Source organism: Nicotiana attenuata, unplaced genomic scaffold (assembly GCF_001879085.1).
Source record: "Nicotiana attenuata strain UT unplaced genomic scaffold, NIATTr2, whole genome shotgun sequence".
NCBI classification, from domain to species: Eukaryota; Viridiplantae; Streptophyta; class Magnoliopsida; order Solanales; family Solanaceae; genus Nicotiana; species Nicotiana attenuata.
The window spans coordinates 154,653-175,223 of record NW_017670928.1 but is presented as its reverse complement, the minus strand read 5'-3'; the positions used below and the strand labels follow the sequence as shown (position 1 = coordinate 175,223).

The following is a 20,571-nucleotide window of genomic DNA, read 5'->3' as shown; positions in this document are numbered from 1 at the left end:
GCTTCAGGTCCAACTGTGGTGGCTCTTCTATCGATGGTTTCGTAGGTGGTGTTGTTCATTCTTCTAAGTGTAGGGGCTCAAACTCGGGTTCCCTTTTCTAGATTCCTTGACCTTTAAGAGCCATGACCCACTCTGCCAACTCCTCACCATCCATATTTTCCAGGTTCATCAGGCAGGCTTCCAATAGATCCCTAAAATTAATAGTCTCATCCTCCTCTTGTAATATTACATCTACGGCCTCCACTAGTGAGAAATTTGCAAATTCGCTCGGTGTCCTCATAGATTGTTGAACATTGAATATTATCTCTTCATTGTTCAACCTCATTTTCAATTCTCCAGTCTCACAATCAATCAATTCTCTCCTAGTGGCTAAAATGGCCTGCTAGAATGATTGGTATCTCTTCATCCACTTGACAGTCAAGAATGATAAAGAATGCAGGGAATACAAATTTCCCCACTAGAACAAGCACATCATCAAGAATTCCTGTCGGTCGTTTGATTGTGCGATCAGCCAGTTGCAGCAACATCGAGGTCGGTCTAGCTCTGCCAATGCCTAGTTTTATATAGATTTCCAAGGGCATCAAGTTTATACTGGCTCCCAAGTCACACAATGCTTTAGATAAAGCATAACTCCTAATGGTGCATGGGATAGTAAAACTACCTGGATCAGACACCTTTTGAGCCATAGGCCTTGTCACTACCGCTCTGTAAGTTTGCGTCAGAGTTACAATGGAAAGGCCGTGGAAGTCAAATTTTTGCGACATCAGGTCCTTCATCATTTTTGCATACCCTGGCATTTCCCTCAAAGCATTCATCAGTGGAATATTCAATTGAATTTGTCTGAGCATTTCCATGAATTTCCTGCATTGATCATTTTTCTTTTTGCTTTGCCAACCTCTGAGGGAATGATGCAGGAATCAACCTCTGCCCACTACTTTATGTCTTTTCTTTGCTGGAAGTTTTTTCTACTGCCTATTCTGGGAGTTGTTCACCTTCCTTCTCCTTACCCTTGTCAACCTGTGCTTGCTCGATTACAACCTCGGTGAGCTCTGCTGACTCATTTCTCTCTAGTGTAACTGGGGTAGCTGGAGTAGTTGGCGTTGTCTCTCTCTTAGATTGAGCAACTTCTTGCTCCATGTCTAAATCTCTTCCATTCCTGAGACTCACTGCCATGAGCTGATTTGGGTTCTGATCCTTTGGATTAATGTTTGTGTCTGCAGGCAATGTTCCTTGTGGGCGATTGTTCAAGGGCATAGATAGCTGTCCTAATTGAGTTTCATTGCCTATGATTGTTGAATCATGTGCAGCTAACTTCTCTTGCATCTTTCCTTTTGTCCCAATGAGTTGTTGCAGCATACCCCTGATTTCGATCATGTTACTATCCTGCTGTTGATGAGGTGGTTGGTAGGCCAACTGTTGTTGGTGTTGCTGATTATAGCCCTACTACCTCTGATAAGGCACGACTTGTCCTTGTGCTCGTGCTCCTCCTAGATTGGGGTTGTGTTGGGGCTGGTTTGGTCTGTACTGCTGGTTTGATATTGGTCCCCATTGTTGTCCACCTTGCCTCTGACCTCCAAAATTATTGACATAATTCATGTCTTCTCTGAAACCCTAGTTGTCATTCTCTCCACTCCACGAGCACACATATGATTGGTTTATACAAGGAGTGCATAAGCCTCCATTTGTAGTATCAACAATGTGCACCTGTTTCATACCCATCTCATCGATTTTCTTTGTCAACAAGCTCAATCTGGGTCATAAGAGTGGCTATGTTTTATGCATTTGTGTTGTTCGGGTCAAGAGAGACAGAATGCACTATTGGAGTGAGTGTTGTGTCTCTCGTCATCCAGCCTGAATTTTGAGACATCTTGTCAAGAAGAATCTTACACTCTGTGAAGGTTTTGCTCAAGAATGCACCCCCGGCAGAAGCATCTACATTGGACTTCAGACTGTCAGCCAAACCCATATAGAATATATGTCCCAACATCTGATCTGGAATGCCATGGTGAGGAGACTTCACCAACATACCCTTAAACCTCTCCCAGGTTTCTTGCAAAGTCTTAGTCGGTTTCTCCCTGAATTGCAATATCTCATCAATCTGCCTCGTAGTTTTGTTGGGTGGATTAAACTTGTTCAAGAACTGCTTGACTAGTTCCTCCCAAGTAGCAATGTAGTTTATTGGGAGCGAATACAGCCAAGTTTGAGCCTCCCCCGTCACTAAGAATGGAAGCAGTAATAATTTGATCGCCTCAGGAGTCACATTCGGCTGTCTTTGAGTGACATATATCGATAGGAAGTTCTTCAGATGTTGTTGTGGGTCTTCAATGTATGACCCAGAGAACAACCCTTTATTCTACAATAGGTGCAGCATGTTGTTGGGAATCTGGAATGTCTCCGCTTGTTGATCGCTGCCAACTCCACACTACTATTAAGTAGGAAGAGAGGGTCGCAATAGCTTTTACCCGATTTGAGGGTCGGGATCGAATTCCTCAGAGAGCTAGAAATTGGAGCTGGGTATCTATCTAGACTAGAGTCATGTAATTGTTCTAAATGTCATTTCTAACATTTTTGGGTTTTTCAATTATAAACTACTATTATCAAACTACTAATTGAAACTAGATTATGCTACGAGATAATTGCTAAAGTTGTATCTAATGGGAAGAAGGGCACTAGGGTCGTGACATCACTATAGGTGGCTAATTGACGGGTAGATGTTACTAAGGTTCGATTGACATAATTGGGGCTTATGCTATAACCGTTGCACAATTTTACCCACTCTCACACCTCTCGGTAGAGAGAGTGATTTTGCCCACTCAACTCTCTCAAGACCAAATGGGTAGGCAAATTAGACCAAGCAACTAGGGTTCAAGTAGGGTGATTACTCTCTCGAGATTTAACCCATTAATTGGGACTATCATTTCTCATGAGTCCATCCCAATTCCTTGTTGGGTCAATTTTGAAGACTTAGACTCTCTTTCTCAAGAAGATTCACATCCACAAAGCACAAATCAGTGTTTGCAACCACCAATTTATAGATTAAAACATAAAATCAACCCAAATAGCAAACACCCATAGTCAATCTAACCCTAGATGGCAACACCCATAGATTAATGGATTTAGCTACTCGTGTGTGAAGGAGAAAATGATGAAATAGATGAAGAACAAGACATAATGACTAAATACTAAATTAACTTGCAAGAATCTATCGTTAATTAGAAGCTAAGATGCCAAAAATGGCTACCAAAGTTGTTCTCACGAGCGCAGCTGTGTTCTGAATATAACAGATGACCTAAAAAAGGTAAAATGTTCTATTTATACTAAGCTGGAAAAACTGGACAAAAATGCCCCTGCGGGGTCAGTGCGGGCCGCACAAAATGGACCGCGGCCGCACAAGGCTCTTGAAATTCAAAATTTATCTCTTTGAAGTTGGGCTCCGCGGACCGCGTAAAATGGACCGCGGACGCGGAGGAAGCTGGCGCGGTCCGCGCAATGACGACCGCGGACCGCATGGGTGTGGACTCTGAAAACTTCAACTCTCTGAATCTCTATTCTGCGGACCGCACAAAATTGACGTGCAGCCACGGAGCCTTCACCGCGGACCGCGAGATATGTACCGCGGCCGCATTGCCCTTAAGCCCAGTTTTCCAACTCTCTGAATCTCCTAGTGTGGCCGCATACCATTTTGCGCGGTCCGCACTAGGCCGTCTTCCCTTAGATTTCTTGGTCTTTGATACTTGAACAGGTTTCACTCCTTTTTGAGCCGATCTTTGACATTTCGTCACTTTGTCGATCAAACCTGCAAACAAGCACAACCTGTGAGCCTTTTGGGACTATTTTGTACAAATATATGATCAAAGCATAGGCAAGTAGGGGCATAAAACATGTTAAAATCCTAACTTATCAACTCCCCCAAACTTAAACATTTGCTTGTCCTCAAGCAAACAAAGTAAGACTCACCCCTTAAAGGAAAATCCAAGTAATTCCAGCTGACCTAAAGTAACCTCAACAAGCATCAATTGGGACTAACAATTGCCGTCAATACAAATAGATCATTAACAACATTTAAACCTTGAAAACTATGGATCAAGTGTGACACAAGAGCATCAAGAATTGACTCATTACATCAAAGAACTCTCTCAATTACTTTGGTCGCTGTGGAACCCAAACTCATACATCCTCAACTCTCCCTAAGCAAACGTCGCCTTTTAAAGTATAAGCACACAAACTGAGGTTAATGGGAGTTCACTTGTCTCTCTCAAGGAAAGGTCACAAGTCCGGCTCTAAGTACCATATGCTTGACCCTCATGTAAGTATCCACTAATGCGAGCGTCATCCGACTCAAGATCATATAGGGCTTTTGTGGAGTCAATGTGAAGGCTTTTGGTTGAGGGTAGGAAAAGTTGTTGGTCTATATGGGTTCCATCTTCCCTAAAACACTTCTTTTGATTCATTTTGGCACAATTCTTTTGACTCTTTTGAGTATTTCACTTCCTTTCAAGGGGTTAGAGAGACGCATTGTCACTCTTTCTTATGCAATTCAAAACATTTCTCCTTTTTCTACTTTTTCCACACCTTTTTCACTTTTGTTTTTCCTTGAGTCCCTTTTTATTCTTGTTCACATTGGGCTTTCTTTTTGTCTTTTTCTTTTCTTTCTTTTTCATTGCCTTTCGTTTTCTTCATTTTTGTGCCCCATACCACTTTGTTGTTATCCTCGTCTCTCCCCCAAACTTATGTTTTTGCCATGTGCTCAAGGAAAGATCGGGTGCCAAGAGAGGGTATCTTTTAGAACGGGTATAGGCTTGTAACATGGTTTTTGAAAGAAAAAGGTCTAAGGCTCAAAAGGGTTAACTAGGGATCATATCATTGGTAGGCTATGGAATTTGTTCAATTATCATTTGGATCAAGGAGAGCCTATAATCACTTCTCAAGTCGAATTTCACTCAAAATTTCGCCTCAACAAACATTCAGGGCAAGTTCTGGACCATTGGCTCGGGACTTGGACTCAAAATTCGATTTCTTACCACACACACTCAAGGATTGCTAAAGACTTAGAGTCGAGGGCCCACAACAACCTTAGACACGATTGAGCACACAATAGTCCCGAAAGACCACATGATGTTTGTTTGGTCAACACAAGAGTCTCAAGGTCACTACTTTCACCATCCTAAACACAACCACCTGTCTTTGACCATGGGATCAAAGGCAAATGTGTTAGGCCCAAGTGAAGCTATGCTTGAGGTACCCTTAACTATAAACTACTAAAAAAATAAAAGAAAAATTAAAAACGGACTCAAACCCTTAAGAAGTTTGTCATGCCATCTATCATTGGGAAGAGCCACCCGGTTCACGCAAAATTCTATCTTGGAAAGAAACCGTGGCATTAAGAAAACCAAAGGCTTATTAAAAATGTCCAAAATAAAACAAAAGTCTACGAGCTTATATAAGAAGCTAAAAACAAAATTTTTTTTTGCGAAAATAGAAAATAGAATGAATATTTACAATAGGGGATTAGAATATACAATGGGGGGATGAATATATACAATAATGTAACTTTATATACAGACCCAAAAAGAAGATAAAAAGTACGATAAAAGTAACTAAATGCAGGATTATATACAGACCAAGTGAAAATCAAAGAAAGAATAAACTAAGTCAATCTATATATACAGTCATCCATGGATAAAAGTAGGCACACCTCCTCAAATAAAAGCTGGCATTGTCCCCAATGCCAACTAAAGCAAAAATAAGCACCAAAAAGTAGTGAAAGGATATGAAGACTCCCTAAGCCTCGTCCGTCTGCATAGGAACATGAGTGGTCCCCGGGTCCTCGGTATGCTCGGGAACCTCAGGCTGGTTCCCGGTCTCCTGTTGCTCAACTGCTGGGACCTAGGACTGGACCTGGACTGGCTGTGGATCTGGTACATCCTGTGGCTGACTGGAGGAAGCTTCCGAAGGGTCTACTAACAGGATAACGGCATCATCTTCTCTCGGGATAGTCCTCTTCCTCTTAAGAGGCCTCTGTGACTGCTCCGGAACTGTGGCTGCTGCTGGAGTTGGGCCCTCAAATAATAAATCTAAAGGCAGCTGATCTGCCTTCAGTCTCTCTACATCTGCCCTGAGCTCCTTCACGAACTCCCTGGAAGCCCGTGTCTTGCGCAGCTTCCTGTGTTCCTTGGCAAGCTCCTTTAGAGCTTTGCCATGTGAAGCCACTGCCTTCACCAACTCGGCCTGGGTGCTAAGGATCTTCTCTTGGTTATCAAGCAACTTCTTCAAAGCATCCTCTATAGACTGTGGGACCTGAACTGGCTGAGGAGCCGACTGAGATGCAATGGTGGAGGTCAAAGTAGACAACTTGGATGAAGCAGTATACATCCAGTTGTTCAGGCTCTGAAGTGTCTGGTGCAGTCTGTTGGCAGTGATAGGATGGGCCCGGGAAGATGGAATCTCCGGGCCAGCTGAGGTGGAATGACCAGGAGGCAAATCTGCAGTGGGGGACGGTCCGGGAGGCATAACAGCAGCTGTGGAGGCAGGCTCAGTGGTGGCCTCTACCTCAACTGGCTCATCAGACTGGCCAGTTGGGGCAGAAGTCGGGGACTTGTAGTTCTTATCCTTGGGGTTGTCTGGCCCCCTCAAACTGTACCAGGAGAAAGGAGCAAACGGTTTGGCCTTGACATCATACGACTTCTTTTCCACCTCCAAGTCACGGAAATACATAGAGAGAGTGTTGGGAAAGGGTAGTTCTGGTTAGCTTCCGCACCTACAAGAGAGATGATGCGGGACATCACATTCCCCACGTTGATGGGGTAACCTGCTATGATTGATGCAACCAACACAGCCCGGGATATAGGAAGAGTCTGGTCATGTGTGGTAGGGTCTAGCCTGCTGCAAACGAAAGTCTCCCGACCCTTAGCTTCGAAATTCAGGGTCCCCCTCAAAATTTTTACCCCCGTAAACAACCACTCAGGAACGGTACCTGGGATTGCCAAGTACTGTGCTAACCATGGACGAACCCCCTCACCCATCTCTAACTTTGCCATGTATAGAGTCTCGTCCTCTTCATTGGAGCCCAGATATTCATTCAGAGACTGCCCGTAGAACAACACCTTTTTGTTTCGAGCCTTAGTCACCTTAGAACCCTTGACGATGTGGGCCACATTACAATAGAATTCCCTGACCATATGTTCATTTGCATCAATACACTTCTCCATGAAAAACTCCCAACCCACTCTAGTTCTAAACTCCCTTTGCACGTTCGGGTTGTGGGGAAGTAGATCTTTGTCAATAAAGCTCCTCTCCGGTATCTAATGTCTCACCGGCCACCACTCCCTAAACTTATGATATGCAACTTGGCTCACAAATCTATCCTCCCACTCCTCAGGTTTTCTAGTTCTAGCAACGCCTCCGACTTGAGGCTCACCACCCTCAGCACCCTGTACCTCCTCCTCATTTCCGCATGCACTCTCCCCAGATAATGAAGCTGTGGGGGAGGTAGTGTCGTCTCCACTACCTGCTTCCGACCCCTCAGATGAGTCAGAAACTACATTTACTGGCCTCTTGACAGTGGGTGATGCTGGAGGAGTATCAGTCAGTTGGAAGTGGGTGGTGATGTGAGTTGGGACTGAGTCTGAGGAGATGTCCTGGGATAGCATATACTCACTCCCCAAGGAATGGGAAGCAGCTCTATCTGCAGCTTTTATCAATTTCCGAGTCTTTTTGATGTTTTCCCGAGCTTGGGGAGTGAGTTTTACCACTCTCTTTCCTTTGCCCCCTCGGGAGGAACCACCTCTCCCGGGTGGTTGTGATCTTTTGCCACCTCTTTGTTTAACCATTATTTGCAAGTACANGTAGTGATGGAATGATTAGGGAGCCTTTCTAACCAATCCAACGCTTTACCCCGAAGAGAAAACGGGAAAAGCCTCAATCTCAACGCATCCTCGGACACGTTTGTTTGCTTGCTACCCCAGCATGTATCTGCGAACCCCTTCAAGTGCTTGTATGCATTTTGATCGGAGGCGCCCGTAAAATATCCTCGTTGCTCGAGCAAGGTCAACATGACATTTTTGATTTGAAAGTTCCCCGCCCGGATTCGGGGAGGAACGATGGCACTCGCATATCCTTGATTCGGTAGCACCCGTGGAACCGCTCTTGGAGGTGGCGGAGGAGGGTCTGGAACGTTGTCATTAGCATTAGCCTGGCGACCTCGTCCACGTCCCGGAGGTACAAGAGGCACCTCATTGTCTCCAATTTCATCTACCTCCTCCCCCGCAAGCACATTTCCAAGAGGGTCATTCACGTTTAAAGCCATTTGGTACCTGTAGTAATCACGCACACAAATTGGTAAATAAGAAGGAAAGAAGAACAACACACAAAACTAACTAAATAGATAGCCAGGACTGTTAGCTCCCCGGCAACGGCGCCAAAAAGTTGATCGCTGCCAACTCCACACTACAATAAAGTAGGAGAGAGGGTCGCAATAGATTTTACCCGATTTGATGGTCGGGATCGAATTCCTCAGAGAGCTAGAAATTGGAGGTGGGTATCTATCTAGACTAGAGTCGTGTAATTGTTCTAAATGTCATTTCTAACATTTTTGGGTTTTTCAATTATAAACTACTATTATCAAACTACTAATTGAAACTAGATTATGCTACGAGATAATTGCTAAATTTGTATCTAATGGGAAGAAGGGCACTAGGGTCGTGACATCACCTAGGTGGCTAATTGACGGGTAAATGTTACTAAGGTTCGATTGACATAACTGGGGCTTATGCTATAATCGTTGCACAATTTTACCCACTCTCACACCTCTCGGTAGAGAGAGTGATTTTGCCCACTCGACTCTCTCAAGACCAAATGAGTAGGCAAATTAGACCAAGCAACTAGGGTTCAAGTAGGTTGATTACTCTGTCGAGATTTAACCCGTTAATTGGGACTATCATTTCTAATGAGTTTATCCCAATTCCTTGTTGGGTCAATTTTGAAGACTTAGACTCTCTTTCTCAAGAAGAGTCACATCCACAAAGCACAAATCAGTGTTTGCAACTACCAATTTATAGATTAAAACATAAAATCAACCCAAAAAGCAAACACCCATAGTCAATCTAACCCTAGATGGCAACACCCATCGATTACGCACACTAGGGTTGAGCCACAACCCTAGCTAATGGGTTTAGCTACTCATGCTTGAAGGACAAAATGAAGAAATAGATGAAGAACAAGACATAATGACTAAATACTAAATTAAATTGCAAGAATCTATCGTTAATTTGAAGCTAAGATGCCAAAAATGGCTACCAAAGTTGTTCTCACGAGCGCAGCTGTGTTCTGAATATAACAGATGACCTAAAAAAGGTAAAATGTTCTATTTATACTAAGCTGGAAAAACTGGACAAAAATGCCCCTGCGGGGTCAGTGCGGGCCGCACAAAATGGACCGCGGCCGCACAAGGCTCTTGACATTCAAAATTTAGCTCTCTGAAGTTGGGCTCCACGGACCGCGTAAAATGGACCGCGGCCGCGGAGGAAGCTGGCGCGGTCCGCGCAAAGACGACCACGGACCGCATGGGTATGGACTCTGAAAACTTCAACTCTCTGAATCTCTATTCCGCGGTCCGCACAAAATTGACGTGCGGCCACGGAGCCTTCACCGCGGACCGCGAGATATGTACCGCGGCCGCATTGCCCTTAAGCCCAGTTTGCCAACTCTCTGAATCTCCTAGTGCGGCCGCATAACATTTTGCGCGGTCCGCAATAGGCCTTCTTCCCTTAGATTTCTTGGTCTTTGATACATGAACGGGTTTCACTCCTTTTTGAGCCGATCTTTGAGATTTCGTCACTTTGTCGATCAAACCTGCAAATAACACAGCCTGTGAGCCTTTTGGGACTATTTTGTACAAATATATGATCAAAGCATAGGCATGTAGGGGCATAAAACATGTTAAAATCCTAACTTATCACTTGTATCTAAGGAACCGCAATTGCTGTGGCCAGGTTATTAGCAGTTGGTTGAGCCCAATCATAGAGAGCAGCCTCCAGCACAAGAGGTTCTACCACTCTGACGTTTGGGTCATCTCGATCATTCCTGTTGTCTACGTCACCCATTTCAGTTTCAATTTGTTCGTTTTGTTCTAGCTGTTTGCTCTTCTTGTTAGCCCGGTTCAATGTCCGGAATGCTTTCTCGGGATCAGAGAGTCCTTCAAAGAGTTCACCAGTTCTCAAAGAGCTTATAGGCATGCACCTGAGTCACAGAGGAGTTCAAACGTGAGAATTTCAATGGAAATATTTTTTTTTGGTAATTAAACAATCTTTATTACCAAGTAAATATGTACAAGTATATCCGTAAACTGAGTTTGGACATGCAGCCCCAAACTTAGTACACTCCTTCTATTCTAACAACTCCTAAGGATAGAAATTTAATTTTTGAAGTTCATTCCTTAAGCTACTCTGCCTATTTCCTATACAATGTATCTCCTGTACTATTTGCCTTGTGATAGCTTCACTACTTCTCTTCTCCTGCTGAAACACTCTTCTATTTCTTTCCATCCATATCTGGTAAACAGCATTTGTAAGACACATCCTATAGAGCATGGCTTCGACCCTTTACCTTTCATGTGGTCTGCTGTCCATTTGAGTTCCTCATTCCAACCAGTTACCCTTCGTGCCAGTCCTATCCATGCTAACAGTTTCCTCCGTATTTCTGCTGAGAATCTACACATAAAGAACATGTGCTGATGACTTTTTAGCTCTTGGTCACATAGTGGACAGTTTGGATTAATTTGTAATCCCCCGCTGCTCAATCTGTCTTTGGTGTACAACTTCTCCTGTACTGCAAGGTATAATATGAACTTCCATCTTGGACAACCTTTGTTATTACATAATAATCTGCTCTAATCTTCCTTTGGGAAATCTCCTCTGAATTGATTGTACATTGCCCTGATAGAGAATGATTTTGTCCCTAATATCTTCCCAATATCCAACCTTGCTTCATTTATGTATTTCCCAGCCTGTAGTATCTTCCTGATTATCCATGAGGCTTGCTTCAGTTCTACTTGCCATGGAATCTTCCCTTTTATGTAGTAAACATGCACCCACCTTATCCACAGTTTGTCCTTTTTCATAAAAACATTCCAGAGATGTTTTAACAATGCTGCTCTATTCCATGTGTTGAGATCGGTGATGTTCAGTCCTCCTTTGGATTTAGGCCTGCACATCTTTTCCAAGCTACTAGAGTTTTCCTGCTTGTATTGGAGTCACCAGTCCAGAGGAATCTTCTGCAAATACCTTCAACCATCTGTATAATTTTCTTTGGAAGTGGAAAGACCTGTGACCAAAAGTTTTGGATGGCAATTAGAACACTCTTTATCAGCTGTAGTCTTCCTGCATAGCTTAAGAATTTGACTGTCCATTGTTTGACTTTCCCCAGCATTTTTTCTGTTAAAGGTTGGCACTGGCTCACAGATAGTCTTCTTGAGCTCAGAGGAACTCCTAAATATTTAAAAGGAAGTGCACCAATGGTGAAACCAGTAGCTTGAATAATATCCTCCTGTACTACTGTTGGAACACCACCAAAATACATGCAGCTTTTGCTTTATTTTGCAACAAGTCCAGAAGCTTTTGAAAAACTACTGAAACACTCACATAATAGCTATATAGACACCATATCACCCCTGCAGAATAACAGCAAATCATCATCAAAACTGAGCTGGACAATGTTTAGTTTCTCACATCTTGGATGATAATTGAAGTTAGGTTCCTCCTTCAGCTGTTTCAAGATCCTTGTCAGATATTCCATTGCTAATACAAACATAGTGGCGACATTGGAAATATTTTTAACACCACAGAAAATTAATATAAGCTAATAATCCTACCAATTCTTTCAAGTTGCAATAAATAACACCGTTAGTTCGTCGGCAACGACGCCAAAATTTGATCACGCCCAACTATGCCTTATAAAAAGGACTAAGCGGTCACTGCAAATATATAGTCTGGTTCAGTCCGGAGTCGAATCCCACAGGGAACTAACCTATTTACTACAACTTTTAACACGGCTAATGAATAGCTCTAACAATCCCCGGATGCAAGATTTTTAATAGATAATGAGTAGAATTTAGTTAACTAAGGAAAAATAATAATAAAACTAGCAATAATCAAGAATAGAGTTGAATTCAATGGTAAAATGGACTAGGGTTATTGATTTCTCCAATTGTCGGATTAATTCCTGACACGTTAGATATAATATCGCCGTAACACTCTATAAGAAATATGAGTTCTGGGTTACCGCAATTATCTCTCGATCAATTACGATAATTTACTAGAAGCATTCTCTCGAACTACTCTAGTTAACAATTTATGCTACTCAGAATTATCCCACCAAAGCTTTGTTATCTCTAACCCTGCTTTTAAATTCAAGTAATTAATCTCTTAACTTACCCAAAAGTGGTGTTGTTCAACAACAATCTAACCAAGTGTTCTATCTCAAGCAACCCAAGATAACTAGACACGATTAATCAAGGGCCCTTTCAATTAATCACATGAAAACACATAGTTGAACAATTACAGAGTAAAAACGGCTCAATTATATCAAAACGTAATCAAGACTTCATCCAACAATTGGTTCCATCAACCCTAGATGACGGGTTTAGCTACTCATACTACTAAACAAGATTACAATGTAAAAAGTCATAACAAACAATGGAATTAAGAAGAAGAAGATGAAAAACTCGTAGAGGATTCTCTGTCTTGTTCCTTGTGTGTTCTTGCCTCTCAAAATATTGTGTCACCCTCCAAAAGTCCCTTTTTTATATATTTATATCACTTAGGGTTGCTAAAGGGCGAAATTCTCCAATCCCACTTCGGCTAGGGAAAACTGGAATCCGCGTCTGCCTTTGCGCTAGACGCGGACTTTGACGCGGATCCGCGTCTGCCTTCGTGCTAGACACGGACTTTGACGCGGATCCAGCTTTTGAAATTCTTCCATTTCGCGAAGCGATCCGTGCCTTTGCTTCGCTTCGCTGTTTTGTGCCTTCACTTTTCTCCTTTTCTGCATCCGTCTTCGTTCCACGCACGAGAATAGACGAGCTCCCAATCCTTCAATTTCTTCCTTTTGTATCGAATTTGATATCTTTTGCTCCATTATCGTTCAAGCTCATTCCTACAAATAAGAAACACCTAATGAGTATATTTCACTTCAAAAACCATTTAATCTCTCGCGACTCACACAAGAACTAATATGCAAATATACTCAAAAATATGTACTTTTTATCATTGATCAGACTCGAAAATGCGAACCCTGTCAGAATCGCAAATGCGACTGAAATTCTCGCAAATACGAGCTAAGCCCGGGTCAGGCTTCTTCGCAATTGCAAAGACCTTCTCGCAAATGCGAGGTTCGCAAATGCAAACCAATACTTGCATTTGTGATACGTGCGACACCACTAAAAGAATACCAGAAAACTGAAGCTTCCAAACACCCAAACTTGGTCCGAAACACCCCCGAATCACACCCGAGGTCCCCGGGACCCCGTCCAATCACACAAACCAGTCCCATAACATAACACAAACTTGATCGGGGCCTCAAATCACATTAAACAACGTCGAATTCATGAATCGCACCCCCAATTCAAGCTTAATGAACTTTAGAACTTTAAACTTCTACATTCGATACCGAAACCAATCAAATCCTGTCCGATTGACCTCAAATTTTGCACACAACTCACATTCGACATCACGAACCTACTCTAACATCCAAAACCAGAATCCGACCTCGATATAATTAAGTCCACTCCCGGTCAAACATTCCACCTTCAAATTTCCAACTTTCGCCAAATGACCCCGAAATGACCTACGGACCTCCAAATCCACATCCGGACGCGCTCCTAATACTAGAATAACCATACAGAGCTACTCTCAAACTTGGAATCCCATACGGACATTGATAGCATTGAAATGCACTTCAACCCAAACTTATCAAATTCTTCCAAAATGCCAACTTTCCATAATGGGCGCCGAAACGCTCTCGGGTCATCCAAAACTCGATCCGAACATACGCCCAAGTCCAAAATTATCATACGTGTCACGCCCCAACCTCCGGAGGCGCGACAGGCGCTCAATCGAGTGAACCCAACTGCGCAAGCGTTTTGAACACTTTCTACCCAACTCACTATGACAAAGAAAACAATGCTTTCATTTATTTAGATAGTAGGAAAGATTGTACATATAACATTGCTAGTTTATTTCATATTACCACATTTAAACCATAGTTAAGTTTCCAAGATTTCATACATTTACAATTTAGAAGAACAGGAGTTTAGTGTTACAACATAGTTCATTGACCCATCCATCACCCGTACATAACCCACACAAACGTCTACGGAGCCTCTAAAGATGCAAAAGACAGTTATGATAATGCCGGTAACAAGGTCCCGGCTATACCTCAAAAGTGGAAATTTATAACAAAAGACATACGGCATAACCCCTGGAAGGAAAGGGGCTCACCAAGGTTGCTGAGTGGAGGATGCTCCGCTACCTACGATCGGCATTGTCTGCTATGGAGCCACCTACATCCATTCAAAGATGTAGCGCCCTCGGCAAAAGGGACGTTAGTACCATGGAATAGTACTAGTATGTATAACTAAACACCATCTCATTAGAAAGAACTATCATACAAGAACAAAGAAATCATAAGGATCAATCAAAAGCTTTAAACGATCACCACATCATCAAGTAAAAGGATCATATAACTTTCACATAATTTCCATAGCTTTAGGTTAGGGCATTTAATATTGTTCATCATCATTTACAATACCACCGCTTTCTTGGGCGGAGTCCGATCACGACTCGATCGGCTAGGTTGCCTCATTTGAGACATGTCTCTCAATCACAATCTCATTCTCACTTTCCGGATTCAATATCAGCACAATAGCACCATGTGTGCGGCATGACGTCCGATCACGGCCCGATCGGCTAGGCCGTCTTACCAAGACGTTGTTCCTTTTTTCATTAATCATCTCATTTCAATCTTTATTTCACATATATCAGTTCATAGGCACTTGGGGCCACAATTATCACATCATACTTGGCACTATGCCACATTTCATAACTCAAGCTCTTTTTCCCCATTTCACATCATTTCCACTTTCGACGTTAACCTTGCAATTTAGGATAATAGGCACATACAAGAGCAATTCAAGTTGTAAGCATAGAGAAGATTTCACATAGTTTGGCATAACAATCTCAGTTTAAACTTGACTTGAAGTCTAGGCATTTCAACACATGGTTCACATTCTTCACACATCCTTAAATTACCAAGAATAGTATATTGAACACATTGAGACACACCTTTCACATATATATTTGCAACACCAATTCATGTGATCGCGGAAATGCGCTTTTTCTGAAAAATATTATTCCTTAACTTTTTAATGCACAGATCAATCCAAAAGGTCTGAACCGCGGCGAGCTTCCTCGCCGCGAAGAATTTTGTAAATTTCTAACACACATTCCTAACTTGGCACTACGAGATTTCGGGTTTTTGAGTAAAAATTTCACGGGACCTTACAATACGAACCTGTTGGAACCTTCAAATCTTGATTCCAAGGTTGTTTACTCAAAAATCCAACCTTTCAATTCTTCCAACTTAAAGCTTCTGAAATGAGAATTTTCTCTCCAAATGAACTCCGAACTTCCCGAAATTCAATTCCGACCACACATACAAGTCACAATACCTGAAGTGAAGTTGTTCATGGTCACAAACTGCGGAATGACGCGCTAGAGCTCAAAACGATCGGTCAGATCGTTACAGTAAAATAGACTTGGACAAAGAGATTATAGTTAACAAATTAAGATTCAGATAATATTTTGCAAATCTCTAAAGGACATTATTTTGTGGTTGAAATATGATCCATTTACAATCCTCTCTCTCACACACAATAGGCATATGGCCTAATAGATATTAGGGAAAGGAAATTAAACAAATAGATATCACGCTTTAAATTGAACAAGAAAGCCAAATAATTAAATCTTTGTTTTTAAATTGGGAAATAAAGTCAAATAATTAAAGTCATTGCTTTCTTCATCTCTCTAGTCTCTATCAATAAGGATACTCCTTGGCTCTTCCTTTGTAGACAAAATAGCCACCTTAACCATGGTTCATCTTCATAAGGAGTTTCTAATTTCATGATTAATTAAAATTTTGACAAGAAATCGACTTTAAAACTTATTACGTCTTCTGTTCCATTTTATGTGATGTACTTTTACTGAATACAAAGTATTCATAAAAATAGCCATCTACTAACAACTATTCACTTCCTTTTTTGTTTTTTAAGGGGTTTTATTGTCATAACCTAAAATGTAATATGCCGTGATGCCACCTAACATAGTACTAGGCAAGCCAACAACTTGATCATTTCCAACAACTTTAAATGAAAGATGAGCTAAAACATGTTTGAATAATATAATCTCTCATAAACTTTATAAAAGATCAAAACTCAGCTCAAAAATTCCCAAAACCAGGGTGTCATTGAGTACATGAGCAACTCTACAACACAATCCGAAATACTGTCTATGAAAAACTAAAACTAATTACATAAAGCTGAACGATAGGGAAGGAGAGTCAAGGTCTACGAACGCCGGACAGCTATCTCGAAATCTCCGAACGATCAAGCTGCTCAGATAATGAGTATCCTTCGTGTCCGGAAATACCTAGATCTGCAAATGTAGTGCAGGGTGTAGCGTGAGTACAACCAACTCAGTAAGTGACAAAACGAACTACGGGACTGAAAGTAGTGACGAGCTTCACGGGTACAGTTCAATTACAGAATTTCAGTACAGGAAAGTAGGCATGCTTTCATGTTCAACAGTTAAAGCCAACAATAGTTAAATCATGTCAAGTTCGGGCAAAACAGGATATGCCACATCTCAATAACTACATGACAGTTATATAAGCCAATTGAATTACGAAACGGTAATGAAATCATGTGCATACTCTCAATGTTTCAGTAACTCAGTCCTCTCATTCACTCCAACCTCACTCAGTAGGTACCTACGCTCACTATGGATGTGCAGACTCCGGAGGAGCAATTCTAGCCCATGCGCTATAATAAGCCAATCATGGCATGAATAAAATACACATGATGCGGCGTGCAACCTGCTCCCATAAGTATCCTCACAATCAGGCCATCGGCCTCACTCAGTCATCAATCTCTCCCGTCTCGGGTTCTCAAGAATCGTAATAGTCAGCCCAAACAACGATAGTATAATGCATCAATAAAGGACACGGAGAGTGAGATATAATATGCCAATAAAGACTGTGACTGAGTACAAAATGGTAATTTAGTAAATAACTCAACATATAACACGACCTTTGTGGGTCCCTACAGCACCAACACGTATCCTAAGCATGATTTCTATCATGACTGGCAGCTCAATTTCTTTAACACCTGATGAAAATACGAGTAACAACAAGATAAATCCACTATATAGTTCCATAGAATCGACCAAGTTACAATTCTCACGGTCCACGCCCACACGCCCGTCACATAGCATGTGTGTCACCTCAACACTAATCACAAAACACGTAATTCGGGGTTTCAAACCCTCAGAACCATGTTTAGAAGTGTTACCTCAAACCGTGCTAATCTCTACTCCAACACGCCCTTGCCTCGCGAAACTGCCTCTGAATGCCTCGAATATAGCCACAAATAGTTCGATATAATCAACACGAGCTAAAGGAATTAATTCCATAAGAAAATACTAAGTTCTTAATCAAAAGTCAAAAAGTCAACTCAAAAGTGGCTCCATGGCCCACACCTCAAAATCCGATAAAAGTCACAAAAACCGGAAGCCCATTCAACCACGAGTCCAACCATACCAAATTTACCAAAATCCAACACCAAATAGATATCTAAATCCCAAATTTAACTCTCTAAATCCCTAGCCTCAAATCCAAAAATTACACCTCAAAACCACACAGTCTAGGTGGGAAATTCAATGGGGAAACATATTGAATAAATTTAACCATAAGTGACTTACCTCAAAAATCCCTTCGAAATCCCTCTAAAAAATCGCCCAAATCCGAGTTTGCAAAGTGAAGAAATTATAAAACCCTCGGAACCGAACGTTTATATTTCTGCCCAGGTTTTTCGCACCTGTGACAACTTAATCGCATCTGCGGTGTCGCAGAAGCGACAATTCTTCCGCTTCTGCGGCGAACCACTAGAACCCAACCTTCACACCTGCGGAACACGCTCCACTTCTGCGCAAACGCAGGTGTGCCACCTTTCCTGCTCCTGTGCTGGCCCCTCGCTTCTGTGCTCAGCCTCACCGCATCTGCGACCACGCAGGTGCAGACAATCCTTCGCACCTGTGACCACAACATCCCTCACATGTTAGAGGCTTCATGACTTGCTAATGGATTTAAATTTCAGACATGTTCATATTGCATTAAATATTCAAATTTCAGGCCAATATTATCCTATATTTTATTATAAATTTCTTGAGCTTGATGTTCAGTTCAAACCTCCAACTAGTGAGTACAGGGTTCGCTCGAGGAATAAGGTAGGTTGATTGCTATCACTTCCCGCCCTAGTTTCGAAGCGTGAAAATTGCTGGCAACACTACCATCGGTGGCTATTACCGCTAGCTTTTAGATATTCTTACAATCAAAATTTATTACACCATGTAAATTTATGATTTTTTTTTTTGTATATTATATGGATATAAGTTTTTGAAATAGTTACACCAACAAAAACATACTCGGTATTATCCCACTAAATAGTTATCTAATTTGAATATTTTATTTGTTTGTATTTAAATAAAGGTAAGTTATACATATTCTGACCTTGAATAATCTGATTTTCTTTATTATCAATTATTCATATTTAAAATAATATCTTAATAATCAAAGATCTAAACATCTTAATCCTAAAAAAAAAAAAAAAAAAAAAAAAAAAAAAAAAAACGGGCCTAAGTGATTCGAAAATATCTGTATCTCTAAACCCTAAAACCTAAAACCTAAAAAAAACCCCCAACCCCGCGATTTTTCTCTGCCTTCTCTCTAGAAAAGGCGATTTAGAGAGAGAAAGCTGCGATCAGCTGCCATGGCCAATCCGGCCGGCGGCCAGCCATCTTTTCCGGCTGGTCAGCCCCCTCTAACGTCTGCCCAGCCTTCTACTACACCAAACAATAATTCCCAACCTTCAAATTCATCTAGCGATAAACCAGCACCCATGAACTACGCTAAAGCAGTAAAGCCTACGTTAAACAACGCTGCCATGCACGATCGAGCAGTGGTTACAGAACCAATTGCGCTTAGAAGAGCTACATTGCATCAAGGACAACCTTTGGTTTGCTTTACTGAAGCAGAAGTCGAACGCATGAACGTGATCGAAGGTTTGCAGTATGCAGTGGTCTGCAAATTCTCATATAGTTGGCCGGAGATTAATGAATTACGTCGTATCCTTCCTATTCAATGTGGTATCAAGGGTGAATGCACAATTGGGTATTTACGAGATAGGCATATATTAATTAGACTTACTCTGTGGCAGGACTTCATTGAATTTTCATCAAAGGGAGTACATTATGTTAAGGACAAGTTTGGAGATGAATATCAATTTAGAACGTTGATATATGATGCTAAATTCAAGGTTGGCGAGGAGACACCAAAAGTTATGGCATGGATTTCTTTTCCTAATCTGTTGCCAACATATTTTGTTAAGGAATGCCTTTTTTCATTAGCTTCTGCAGTTGGTAAGCCATTACATCTTGACCAAGCTACACTGAACAAGACCAGACCAAGTTGTGCACGTGTGAAAGTATTAGTTGACTTACTAGCTGATCTCCCTAACAAGGTTAGGATGGATATTGTTAATGAAAGCACTGGAGAGATTAGAACTGAATGGGTGAATATCAAATATGATTATCTTCCTAAATACTGCAAAGAATGCAAGCTACAAGGGCATGATCTGTTGGAATGCTGGAGGGTGCATCCTGAGCTTATGGTAAATAGGAATGAGAAAAATCAGCCTGGTGTAGATAAGGAGAAAAGTAAGACTAACAACCCTTTGATGATTCTATCAAGTGGGAAGGTTGTTGGCAATGTTGGAACCCAGTGGAAAGAGGTGAAAGATAAAAGAAATCAAACTAAAGATAAGCAGAATGGGGAAGGAACAAAGAATGGGAAGGAAGTAATACCAGTGGATAATCAAGTCTCCATGATGCCTCAGCAGATGCAGACAAACAATAAGTTTGCAGTACTAGAAGTTGAAACAAGTGAAGACAATGCAAACAATCAATTGGCCTTGGTAGAAGAGCAGGTGGTTCAGAATACAAGTGTACACACAAAGGAACCTGGAACTTTGAATCCTACAGCACCTATTTTTATTCCTGCTTCACCTGGGAATGAAAAAGGAAATAGAGGAGGAAACAAAAAGCCAGTAACAGAGCCAGCAGGAAGTTCAACACCAGCAGGCAACAACAAACACAAGAGCAAGGAAGTGCCAAAGCACCAAGAAATAAGGAGAACTGATCATCAGAACAAGGAAACAACTGCCTCATGGGTACAAAGAGCATTTAAAGA

The 20,571-nt window shown here is 41.6% G+C and overlaps 1 protein-coding gene across 1 annotated transcript; it reads right to left on the bottom strand.

Annotated features, from left to right (window-relative positions):
• Positions 1 to 362: 362 nt before the first annotated feature.
• LOC109244555 lies at positions 363 to 1,374 on the bottom strand. The gene is made up of 2 exons (XM_019411665.1): positions 993 to 1,374; positions 363 to 790 (listed from the first exon to the last, which is right to left on the bottom strand). The coding sequence occupies exons 1-2, from the start codon at positions 1,372 to 1,374 to the stop codon at positions 363 to 365; spliced, it is 810 nt and encodes a 269-aa protein (XP_019267210.1).
• Between the last annotated feature and the right edge of the window lie 19,197 nt (positions 1,375 to 20,571).

Coding starts and splice junctions, on each gene's coding strand:
- LOC109244555 (XM_019411665.1), bottom strand. CDS start 1,374: ATGATCGAAATCAGGGGTATGCTGCAACAACTCATTGGGACAAAAGGA. Junction 791..992: donor CAAGGGTAAGGAGAAGGAAG/GTGAACAACTCC, acceptor GGGAAATGCCAG/GGTATGCAAAAATGATGAAG.